This window comes from Panthera uncia, unplaced genomic scaffold, assembly GCF_023721935.1.
Source record: "Panthera uncia isolate 11264 unplaced genomic scaffold, Puncia_PCG_1.0 HiC_scaffold_1371, whole genome shotgun sequence".
NCBI lineage: Eukaryota > Metazoa > Chordata > Mammalia > Carnivora > Felidae > Panthera > Panthera uncia.
In genome coordinates this window covers 32581-45664 of record NW_026057999.1, presented here as the reverse complement: position 1 = coordinate 45664, position 13084 = coordinate 32581, and the positions used below count along the sequence as shown (strand labels likewise).

Sequence of the window (13084 nt, the reverse complement as noted above, 5' to 3'; positions counted from 1 at the left end):
TTGGGCTTTCACTTTACCTGATTCTTTATAAATAAAGGTGGCCTCATATTCTAGACTCTTCCTGTGAGCCCACCCCAAACCTCCTTTCTAGTCTCATCCTGCACAACCTGTCAGCACGGCACCAGCAGCAAAGGTCTCCTTGCCACTGCAGAAACATATCCTCATGTCCACAACACTGTGCCTGTCACTGCCCCAGAATGCCCCGAACCACCTTTTCTTTTTTTTTTTTTTTTAATTTTTTTTTTTTCAACGTTTTTTATTTATTTTTGGGACAGAGAGAGACAGAGCATGAACGGGGGAGGGGCAGAGAGAGAGGGAGACACAGAATCGGAAACAGGCTCCAGGCTCCGAGCCATCAGCCCAGAGCCTGACGCGGGGCTCGAACTCACGGACCGCGAGATCGTGACCTGGCTGAAGTCGGACGCTTAACCGACTGCGCCACCCAGGCGCCCCCCGAACCACCTTTTCTAACACTTCCGTTAACCTCTAAGAAGAAAGGCTCTCTTCAGTCTACCGGTTAATAACAGCGATTTTAAGAAACCAGCAATGTTTTCTCTGCTAATCAACCAGGCAGCAACTCTAACTTTGCATTCCTAGACTTCCGAAAACATGATGGAAAATAAAGTATGTACAGTGTGTGTTTTTACCTAGTACACTCTGCATGCATTTTCCAATATAACCCTTACACACCTGTGCCAAGATTGTGGTTTCCAGACTACGGACTACTAGGAGTTCACAGATGTAAGCCCAGTAAGCCTTTCCCCTCTATACTTTCAAAAGGAGAGAAAAGAACTGGTCATCCGCCCCTCAAATCTTTCTCAACACATTACTTCTATGGCAGTACATCACATATTGTATCCTGTTCCCTATTATGGCTAGTTATTCATAAATCTGTTTCCTCTGAGAGTTTCTAAACTCCTGATCTTTATGTCCAACCTAGACCAGCACTGTCATTGACACGTACCAGAGACTCAGTCAATGTCCATAAACACAGATGTCCGTTTTAGAAGCTATTCCCATCTGAACTTCCGAAGCCATTTTTCGAAACGCGTAACTCCTAGTTATCATCCCCAATTTTACTCAGGTACTTACCAATTGTGGCACCTTACGTTTTCTGTAGAGGTTGTTGTAGAGGGCTCTGAAACTTTTCCTAGTGTAGCTGCTGCGATAAGCTCCACCAATGAGGTATTCGATGACCAATCCAATGTCGATCAGTGTTATTCTGTAGCCTGAGAGAAGGGCATGCTGAAACAAAACCATGTAATGGACTGTAACTTTCAGTGCCTTTTTTTGGTCTGGTTTGCCATCTGTTAGAACATAACCCAGTCAAGTGCAAAGAGGCAGACTCACGCTTTTCAATCATCTTTACAAATTGATCGATTAATGTGACCAACTATTGATACAGTCTGCTTGTTCAGATGGAAAAACGAATTTGGCCTTAATGTGTTTTTAGTTTCACAGACATCAAATGTGTGCTTATATTTGCTCATTCAACTCTCTTTTTTTTTCTCTCTCTCATGCATACACATACTTTATAATAAAATACACTTAAATATAGTATAAAAGATTGTTTTTAACGGGAAATTATGGATCTACTATAGCAGAAGTAAAATCACTGGAGGATATCACCAAAATGTGCCATTTTGACATATTATTTTGAATAAAAGTTACTTAAGAGACAGCCTGTGCCAGAAAACACTCAGACTGACTCTGTCCCCTTGAAAGCAGGAAATAACTCTCCCTGTAAAAGGTACCCTCCCTGTACCACGAGATAAAGAGACATCCTTTTCACCAGAGATGAGAAATTGAGAGTGGAGAAGGCTGCATAAACAACCTTGTTACTTTTTACTAATTTACTCCCCCTGCCAAGTTCTGTTTAGAACTCCTTACTAACCCAAGCTCCCAAAGTTAACTTCTCTTTGTCCTGTCAATTCCTCACAGATGTATTGTCTCTTTGTCTGAAAAGTATAAAAACTGCCTGCCTTGGTCATTTCTTGAGGTCTCAATTTCATTATTGGGTCTCTGTGTGCACACAATAAAACTTTGGGTGTTTTTTTTCCTGCTAATCTGTCGCATGTAAAATGTAATTCTTAGTCCAGCTGGAAGAACCTTGGACTGAGGAAAATTTCTTCCTCCACCTCAATATACTGAATGTAGGTGATCCAAAATCTTTCACCTCTCCATTGAAATGGACTATATCGCACACAACATGAGAATATGGAAGGAAGGAGAGCAAATAGAAATAAGGAACATGGAATGACAGAACAAAGTAAGATATCAAAACATGAAGCTACCGGGGCGCCTGGGTGGCGCAGTCGGTTAAGCGTCCGACTTCAGCCAGGTCACGATCTCACGGTCCGTGAGTTCGAGCCCCACGTCAGGCTCTGGGCTGATGGCTCGGAGCCTGGAGCCTGTTTCCGATTCTGTGTCTCCCTCTCTCTCTGCCCCTCCCCCGTTCATGCTCTGTCTCTCTCTGTCCCCAAAATAAATAAAAAACGTTGGAAAAAAAAAAAATTTAAAAAAAACATGAAGCTACCAAAACACATGGAATGGTGAGCAGGAGGGCTAAGCAGCAGATTTCCACGTACATGCGTCTTGGTCTAAATGAAGATTACTTTGACCACTTAAAACCCACCTTACTACCTCTTCATAACTGTTACTCTCAACTACCATTCACAGTACATTTTTTAAATTAAAGTATAATTGACAAACACTATCCTATTTGTTTCAGGTACATATCAAAGTGATTTCATATTTTTACACATTATGAAATGGTCCCCATGATAAGTCTAGTTATCACCTGTTGCCATAAAAAGTTAGTACCGTACCGTTGACTATATTCCCTATGCTGTACATTACATCCCCAGGACGTATTTATTGTATAATCTCCTTCACCTATTGAGCCCACCATCCAACTCTGGCCCTCTCCAGGAATCAACAGTTTGATCTCTGAATCTGCGAGTCTGTTTCTGTTTGATTACTAGAGTCCACATCTAAGTGAAATCACACAGCATTTGTCTTTCTCTATCCAACTTATTTCAACATTTTTAAGGCACACACGGTGCTGAACAAGATCTTTGAAACAAACAGATTATGAACAACATTCACAAAGCTTTGAACAAGAAATAAGGCTTTATGTACATATGTATATTTGCTTATTTATAAATAAATGCAATAAATAATATAAATATGTATTTACATATTTCACATATGAATAAATGTAAATAATTTCTTTTTCATATCCATAATTTACTTTTTGCAAGGAATACCAAAACTAATGCTCTTAGTTGCTCCTAGTTAAAAGCATATTTAACTTATTCCATTCCTTTTTCTTTCACTTACTGTAATAGAATCAAAGTTCAAGGAAATGATCTACGGAGAATTATTTTGATCTAGCAGAAATCACACAAACTAAATTTATATCACCACGGACTCTTTTGCTTATGTCTAACTTTGCCAACTACACGTCTTCCTCCGCCAAGGCTCTCCCACCAAGTCAACATAGCCAGAAAGCCTGGACACTCTCCATCAAGAAAACCAGACTTCAGAGAAATGAGGGAAGTACTTTTAAAGTGTGCCAGGGATGGATTTTAATCATGGGGACAAAAAAAAAGTCTCTCCTAATTTTCTGCAGATGTGAATAAAAGTTCTTGGTGATTAAAAGAGAAGGAATTAAGGCATAAAAGTCTGTTAAAGTGGGAAGGTTTGGGGGCTCCTGGGTGGCTCAGTCAGTTAAGCATCCAACTTTGGCTCAGGTCATGATCTCGCGGTTCATGAGTTTGGCCCTGCCTGGGCTCTGTGCTGACAGCTCAGAGCCAGGAGCCTGCTTCGGATTCTGTGTCTCCCTCTCTCTCTGCCCCTCCCCTGCTTGTACTCTGTCTCTCTCTCTCTCTCTCTCTCTCTCTCTCTCTCTCTTTCAAAAATAAATAAAACATTAAAAAACAAAAAATGTTGGGAAGGTTTGGTAACTAATAGATGATTTTATTTGAAGTCTGACGTAAGTCAGAGTTCAATGAGAACACTATAAGCAGAATATGAGCAAGGGTATAGAGCAGTGTGATTCCTCCTGGCTCCCTAGAACAATGTGTAGGCTTACAAAAGAAGATAGGGACCCCAAGCTATCGCTTATAGTCAAAACAATAACAAAACAATGCAAAGCACATATTAGTCCTCCGATAAAGACAACCGGACAAGGACAAAATTTCTTTATTTTCAGCAAATATGATCATCATTGGCAATACTGTTGTATCATGTTGAGCTAATGTTCTGATTGAAAGTTTTATATGTCTCAAGTTCATATTTTATCAGAGAAAATAATTATTAGTTAGTGCCACTTACTTGGTAGATCAAATCCTTAAAAACATAAAATAAATTATAAGGAAAAAAAACCTCCGAGTATTGTTTGGTGATGAAATTATTCAGAGTCGGAGGCAAAGAGGGTAGGTAATTCACTAGAAAATCCAAATGTACATTTTACAGGGCAAAATCTGGCAATACCTCAATCACAAAGCTAAGGCAATACACAAAGAAATCTGTCCGCATTCGTAATTAGGTTACCTGCTTTACATCTCGGACAAGATGATGCAAGAGCATATTGGTGGGTCCTTGTTTCTGTCATAAAGAAGAAAAGAAAAAAATGATTCCTTTTAATCACCACGTGCAAGGGGAAAAAATATTTTATTTCAGAATGTACAAATAACCCAGAATACTGAAAATTTTCTTCAACCTCTTTAGTAATGAAGCTCACCCCAATTAATTATTAGAAAGGTACTCCCTAAGAGAAGACATAATTAGATTGAAATACTTTTCAAAGCAAGATGTATTTTTTTTTAATGTTTTTAATGTTTGTTTATTTTGAGAGAGAGAGAGAAAGAGACAGAGACAGAGTGTGAGCAGGGAAGGGGCAGAGACAGAGGGAGACACAGAATCCGAAGCAGGCTGCAGGCTCTGAGCGGTCAGCACAGAGCCCGACGCGGGGCTCCAACCCACTAGCCGTTGAGATCGTGACCTGAACTGAAGTCAGGGGCTTCACAGACTGGGCCACCCAGGTGCCCCAAGGTATATTTTAAAAAGATACATACATAGATAGTAAAAACGTAATTAACTTTATTTTTTTCAAGAGATAAAAATAAATCTTAAATAGTTTATAGCTATCCTTTATCATATATAAGCTACACAATTACAAACCCCATCCATCACACATCAAGAAATACTTATTGAATGCTTACCACACTCAGGCAAGTTTTGAGGGAGTCAGTGAAGAATAGAAGTACTTTCTTCATAGTGTTTACAGTCTAATTGAAGAGAGTAGGGACTTACATGAGAAAATAACCTAAACTATCAAGACTGTGTGTGTTCAAAAAGAGTTGCAAAAAATATGTACCATATCAGATTTACTGTGAACTGGAATATTCAAAAAGGCAGGCCTTGAATAGGGCTTTGAAGAAAGGGTGAGATTCAAAGGCCAAGAAAGGACATTTCAAGAAGGGTGCTTGGCTTGAGCAAATGGTGTTTTTACAGTGAGTAAGCTGGTCTATGTTCAATAAAGGGTTTGCATAGGAAAGTTGCAGGAACAGACTTTTAATGGTGGCCTTAGGTTGAGATGCCTCCAACAACTCAATAAAAGCAATTTGTCCTTATTCACATTATTGGCTTTAATTATGGTCTTACTGTGGTATTTTCTTAGATGAGTTTATATTTCTATTCTGTGTAATTAATTAAAATAAAAAACACAGAAATGACTATAGGATAAAATAGATTTGGTAAGAATGTTTGCCCTTTGGTTGAGAAATCTCTGATTTATCTTTGTACATGAATATTCAAGGAGACGAACATTTAATATTCATTTAGCTTAAGCTAAAGCTTAAGCTAATTAATAAATAAAGCCTAAGGGAGGTGGTTGATGGGATGTTCCAATACTCACTGTATTATAGAGCTCTTCCAGTCGGGGGATGGTAAGAAAGCGATGGAGGTTCACTCCATATTCTATTAGGAGCTTCACAAAATCCACTCGATCCATCACCAAAGCATCTAACATTGCTTGCTCCAGTGTGCCAGGCTTCGGAAGGTAGAAATACATAAGAGACATAGGGATAATTAAGAAAGCAGAAACTTGAAAAAGTAGAAATAACTAAAGAATTACATATATTTGATCTCAATACAGACACAACAATCATAAAATACAATCGTAGTAGAAATGTTCAGGACCTGAGTGAAGAAATAATAAAAAGTGAACTTGAAGGCACAAAAGACACCTTAAATAAATCTGTTCTGGTTCCAGAAGACTGATAATTGTAAACATCCCAAATTAATGTGTAGGTTTAATGCAATTCTAATAAAACAAAAATCAAGGTTATTTTTTTGTTGTTGTGTTCACTTGGCATGTTTTCATTTAAACTACACTGGTATCTGAATACAAATGGCAAATTAAAAACACTCATTTAATTTTATTCTGACCTAAAACGTTACTAAAATTATAGCAAAATAATTTTTTTTAAAGAAATGAATCCACAAGAACACAGAGGTCCAGAGAATAACATCTTGGAAGTCGGAAAGGAGATGGTCAAGTGGTAATTGACTTAGTAGTCCCCAGAATCCCCCAAGGTAAAAGTCCCCAGAAATCGAAACTGGGAAAAGCCAAGAACCAAACAGATCTCTGCCACAAAATCCTGGCAGCTTCAGGATGACATCGATGTACAAATACCGAATTCCTAATGTCGAGACCTTCCCAATCCTCTTCCCCCGTCTGACTTCCATTAACACTAGCAACAAGGCTTTTACCTTATCCAGGCAGGGGTCTGGAGGATTCTTTTCTGGTAAAGGAACTAAGAGAAAAGGCGGGAATATGCTGTCATCTCAGGTCCCCCAACAAACGGCGTCCAGATCACTCCACCGTGAAGCTCAAAACTACAGCTAAGCTTCACCTAGATGCTCAGAATTTCTAAAGAGCTTTCTCTCCTCCACTCTTAAATAAAAAGCCCAGAAAAGACACACCACAAAACATCAATCAGTAAGAATCAGACAATTCAGGAAAAAGAAAACCTCAAACAAAAACAAAAACAAAAACAAAAAAAACCTATCAATATCCTCAGGGAAATAAGATACTACATTCAGGATGCTTTAAAAAAAAAAAAAAAAAAGCAAAGAACAAATTTGCTCCTAGAAATTAATAGTATGCTACCAGAAACAAAAAGCTCCACATAAGGCATGAAAAGGAAAGTTGAGGAAATCTAGCAAAGGAGAGATACAGAAGATAAAAGGGAAAAGATAAGATTAGAGGAGCAGTCCATTGGTCCAACATTTTTTTTTTAATTTTTTTATTTATTTCTGAGACAGAGAGAGACAGAGCATGAACGGGGGAGGGTCAGAGAGAGAGGGAGACACAGAATCGGAAGCAGGCTCCAGGCTCCGAGCTGTCAGCACAGAGCCCGACGTGGGGCTTGAACTCACGGACCGTGAGATCATGACCTGAGCTGAAGTCGGCCGCTTAACTGACTGAGCCACCCAGGCGCCCCATATAGGTCCAACATTTAAATGCTATGAATTCCAGAAAGAGAACCCAGAATAAACAGGAAGCAAATTCCCCAGCATGGAAACATGTGATTGCTAAGTTGAAAGCATCTGCCCAGCATTATGGATACCCAGACTCACAGCAGCACGCATCATTGTGAAATCGGAAAACACTAGAAAGATATTTTTTTGAACTTCCAGAGAGGAAAAGAAATGGTGACAAAGGAGCAGAAAACAGAAAGATTTTTATTCTCAATAGCAATGTTGAATGCTGGAAGCTAAGCATTCAAAATGAGTTCTGGTCTTTAATTAAAATATCTCCAAACATGTGAGTTCTCAAAATGCTTCTCTCCCATGTTCCCTTTCTCAGAAAGCTACTGAAGGATGCACCCCATTAAAATAAAGCAGCAAGCCCAACAAGAGGAAGGCACGGGATACAGAGAACAGGTGCTCCACTACAGGAGAGAGGCAAAGGGAATCTCCACTATGATGAAGGTAGATTCCAGCACGATAGCCCAGAACCGGGAACAGCAGGCAACCAGTCCAGATTGTAGCAGTGAGGACAGCACCACAGACAGAAATGTTGAGAGGTCTCTAAAATAGATGAATCAGAAAAGAGCAATATGATTTGTTATTTAGAAATATGGAGATTTTGAAATATCAGTACAATCAAAAAACGTCAAAAATACTTGGGTCTCCTGGTCAGCAGGCCAAAGAACTACCGTGTTTCTTGTTGTTGTTGTTGTGTGTTGTTGTTATTGTTTTAGTGCCTTTTAGTACCATTAGATGTTTTAAAAATGGTGCACCCGGGTGGCTCAGGTAGTTACGCGTCTGACTCGTGATTTTCGCTCAGGTCATGATCTCACTGTTGGCAGGATCAAGCCCCGCATTGGGCTTTGTGCTGACAGTGTAGAGCCTGCTTGGGGTTCTCTCTCTCTCCTTCTCTTTCTGACCCTCCCCTGCTCATGCACACGTGTGCACATTCTCCCTCACGTGCTCTCCCTCCTCCCTCTCTCTCTCAAAAAAAAAAAAAAAAGTTTTTTTTTTTATTTAAAAAAAAATTTTTTTTTTTAACGTTTATTTATTTTTGAGACAGAGAGACAGAGCATGAACGGGGGAGGAGCAAAGAGAGAGGGAGACACAGAATCGGAAGCAGGCTCCAGGCTCTGAGCCATCAGCCCAGAGCCCGACGCGGGGCTCGAACTCACCGACCGCGAGATCGCGAGATCGTGACCTGAGCTGAAGTCGGACGCCCAACCGACTGAGCCACCCAGGCGCCCCCCCCAAAAAAAGTTTTAAATAATGTGCATGTATTAGTTTGACTGAAGGATAATATACCGATGGTATGGTCACAACTGCAGTTCTTAAAAACGAAATGTTAATAGTGATTATCATTAGCACGATGGATAATCTTTCTTCTTTCACTTTTTCGCTGTTTTCACTTATTTCTATTGTGAGTACATTTTAATTCAAAAATAAGGAAAACTTCAAGTTTGAAATCACAATATAAAAATCTGGCCATGGGGCGCCTGGGTGGCTCAGTCGGTTGGGCGTCCGACTTCGGCTCAGGTCACGATCTCACTGTCCGTGAGTTCGAGCCCCGCGTCGGGCTCTGGGCTGACTGCTCAGAGCCTGGAGCCTGTTTCGGATTCTGTGTCTCCCTCTCTCTCTGGCCCTCCCCCGTTCATGCTCTGTCTCTCTCTGTCTCAAAAATAAATAAACGTTTAAAAAAAAAAAAAAAAGAAAAAGAAAAATCTGGCCATAGAAAAAAATAAATAAAATATGCTTCCATTCTTTCTTTCTCCCAACTTTGTTTGCCAGTTTCAATCAGGCTGCAGAGCCTGAGGGGGAAAGACATGTTTTTAGGGAGACAAAGTTGATGAGAAAAATGTCTCCGGTATCCTGGGGACCCAGCTATTGCAATGCTACCTCCACACCCCTCCCAAACCAATCTATCTCTCCTCCATTTTTTTTTTTTTTTTTTGGCCCTCCCTTACAAGCCAAATATTTTTCCAAAATAACTTCATTCTCACTATACCTTCCAATGTTGTCCATAAGTTAGGATATGTTTCTTGGCAATGTCCGTTCTGTCCCAAGCCATTGCCAGATTTAATTGTTCTGATGCTGCTAAATTTGTGCCTAGGGTAAAGAAGGGAACAAGAATAGATCCTATTTAAAATATCCACATAAAAAACACTGAGTTCCACGGAACGTGAGAAGAGGAAACGAGGAAGACATGTAACCTCGTCAGACACTCACCTTTTAGCAGAGCCGTTAGGATTACTAAATCAAGGTCTGGTGACTCCTCAGAATCAGCATCAAATATGGTCATCTATAGCAGTTGAAACACAGAAAGCCATACATTTTGGGAGCTCATAAAGAAATGGCTTCAAAAAGTACCCACAAAATGCATTCTAGAGCTAATGAGTTGAGCAAAACATTAATGTAAAAAACCACATAGAGTTAATCTCCTTGATTTATTACTTTCCCTTTTTACTCAGAAAACTTTTTAAATAGGGTAATAGAGAATTGTGGAAGCTCAAGGGAAAAAAAACGTAAAAATTCCATGTATCCTACAGGAAACACATGAAAAAACATGACTACACTAAATTTACTATGGATACACTATAATGAAAAGAAACAGTGTCAATTCCTTTTTAAAAATTTTTTTTTAATGTTTATTTATTTTTGAGAGAGAGAGAAAGACAGAGTGCAAGCAGGGGCGGGGCAGAGACAGAGGGAGAGACAGAATCTGAAGCAGAGTCCAGGCTCTGAGCCATCAACACAGAGCCCAATGTGGGGCTCAAACCCATGAACTGTGAGATCATGACCTGAGCCAAAGTCAGACACTTAACCAACCGAGCCACCCAGGAGCCCCTCGGTGTCAATTCCTAATGCGGAAAAAAAAAAAAAAAAAAAAAAATCATTCCTTTTGAAGCGATACCATATGACATCCTTCTGTTCACGTAGTCTGAGAAACTAAAATTTTTGCTTTTTTCGTGAGAAGTGAATCCTCAAGGATTTTTCATAAAATAAGTGAGGCAATTACAATGCACCCAGTGAGTAACTACAACAGATGGGCACAGCCGGTCTTCACAATGTCAATGTCCAATGCATCCGGACATGAGACTGATTTTTTTAAGACAAATAAGGATTTTACTTATGATTATAAAAGGCTGCTTGCTGTTAAGGAATGTATCTCAAGCTTTCTAAATGCAAATATATTTTATATAGTAAAGGGAACTGTTTGGAAAAAAAAGAGCCAAGTCTGGCAAGCCCAGAAATGCCACCAACTAGTGAGTTTGAGGGAAATATCTACAGGCCACTGAACCTCAGGTTTCTCATCTACAAGGTGAGAGGAACCCACTAAATAATCTCTAAGGTCCTGTAAAGATAGAATAACAATGCTTCCACAATTCAGATGCTTCCACAATTCCCTCCAACTAACAGCCCCTTTATGTGCATGAATAAAATCAACTCTCAATTATGCAGGGGTCGAGGACCTAATTCCTAAGATGTGCAAACCCATCGCTGACTACTCTTGCCTCCTCTTTGATCGTTACACTGTTTGTTACTCTATTTGATGACAGGAAGACACAAATAGAAGGGTGATCTCTTTAAGGTATCCTTTCCTTACTGAGTACTGTGGGAGATATCAAATGTAGTAGGCCACACACAAAATTTCAACTCTGAGCCCCATGTCAGTTCTATCATTCTATAACTGCTGACTCTGGGCAAATCACCTAAATTCTCTAGGTTTTAGCTTTGGCATCTCTGAAATTGGAATAAACAGTCACTGCCATATTGCACTCACTCATGGTTGTTATGTTTGTGGTTATTAGGTCCACTGACACCTTTAAAAGTGTTTTTCACATTATGTTTATCCATGCTTTGTCCAGCCTGAATTTGTTCAATTTGTTTGTCTGAGGCCAGGTGCTTAAATATTACTAAAATCTTGTATGATTTGGCCTAGCTTTTGAATTCTGGAAAGATCACTGTGAATCATGACATATTTGCATGTTTACTATACCTGTTGGCTTTATATCGTCTAAGTCATTGATAAAAATCTTGATCAAAGTACCCTAAAACACGAAAATCTTTTCACGATTCTATATTGTGTTTACAGTCCATAGTTTGTGGTCTCCATTTTCTGGCCCAGAGTAAATTCCCACATTTCCCATTGTTCAGTACATCCCCAAAGATCTCCTACATGATTTACTAGGATGTTATGATGCAGTCACCTAAGCCAAGAGAGAACACATGGAGCTATGCTTTTACCCTCTGAAAATATTTATGTGTGATCATCACTAAATGTGCTCACTCTTCCGTAATGCTGACATGTTGGTTTTTCTCCTAAGTGCAGTCTGAAATGTGAAGCATTGTAGGGAGGTGGGGAGGGCAGGGAATAAAAAGCCAAGTTGACTCAAATAAGGGTCAAGTTCTCCAGATCTATATACAATCAAAGTAAAATTAAAAACTCCTTATTTTGGGGGCACTTTGCTGGCTCAGTTGAAAGAGCATGTGACTCTTGATTTTGGGGCCATGAGTTTGAGCCCCACACTAAGTGTAGAGATTACTTAAAAAAATAAATGTTAAAATAAAATCTTAAAAAAAGAAAAAAAAACCCTTAGTTTTAAATGTTGCGGAGGGGTGCCTGGGTGGCTCGATCAGATGAGCATCCGACTTCAGCTCAGGTCATGATCTCACGGTTTGTGGGATCGAGCCCCGAGTCAGGCTGTGCGCTGACAGCATGGAACCTGCTTCAAATTCTTTCTGCCTCTCTCTCTCTGCCCCTCCCCAACCTGCTCACTCACGTACACACATGCACGCTGTCTCAAAAATAAATAAACAATAAAAAAAAATAAAAGTTTTGGAAACAAATATTACAAATGATGCAAATTATCAGTTTTAAAGTTGGTCAAGTTATCAACTCATCATACTCACAGAATCCCTGTGCACCATACATTCCATGAGAATTTGAAAAAGGTGCTTGGACTGCTTAAGACTAAAGTTGAAAGTGTTCTGAATCATGCAGATGATCTCCTCCTTCACCTGAGGACGTAGGGTCCTGAGAAGAGAGAGAAATGATAATGCCTTGGCACAACACAGAGAAGAGAACGAGCCAAACACTTCAGTGCAGGAACCCTTGTCTGTCCCATCCGACTGAAAAGATTTCTGTAGATGCTTCTGCTGTGAGAGCAAATGAGGAGGAAGCAAAAGGATGCAGGGCACCTGGAGAGGCTGAATTTGAAAGTGAGCGTGAACAGATCCGCCATGATCGTGGAAAGAATGTAGTCCAGGACAAGGTTCTCGAGCTGACAGATTTCCAGGGGACTGTGCATCGCCAGAAACTGCAGGCATCATATCTCAAAGAATCCGACACTCCAGAAGGTTTAAGAAGCATACATTTAGGGTAACTTTAGGAAAGAGACACACGGGAAAGAATAAGAACAGGGTCAAAGCGTAGAAGTAGAGGCTAGGGGCTGAGGGGAGAGAGGGAGTGTAAGGAAAGGGTCGTCAGAGCATTTATACCATAAGCAGTGAATACACATTTACTGCGTAAACTGGTGGGGCC

The 13084-nt window shown here is 39.9% G+C and overlaps 1 protein-coding gene across 1 annotated transcript in view; it reads right to left on the bottom strand.

Moving 5' to 3' along the window:
- The window catches only part of LOC125916978 (transient receptor potential cation channel subfamily M member 6-like), a 68804-nt gene extending 55905 nt beyond the window's left edge, over positions 1-12899 (bottom strand). The window contains exons 1-6 of the mRNA XM_049623240.1: positions 12454-12899; positions 9769-9841; positions 9548-9648; positions 5924-6058; positions 4558-4611; positions 1093-1245 (exon numbers count right to left, since the gene is read on the bottom strand). Coding sequence (XP_049479197.1) covers positions 1093-1245; positions 4558-4611; positions 5924-6058; positions 9548-9648; positions 9769-9841; positions 12454-12873 — 936 coding nt within the window. The 5' untranslated portion in view covers positions 12874-12899. The remainder of the gene's footprint in view (positions 1-1092; positions 1246-4557; positions 4612-5923; positions 6059-9547; positions 9649-9768; positions 9842-12453) is intronic.
- Positions 12900-13084: the final 185 nt, after the last annotated feature.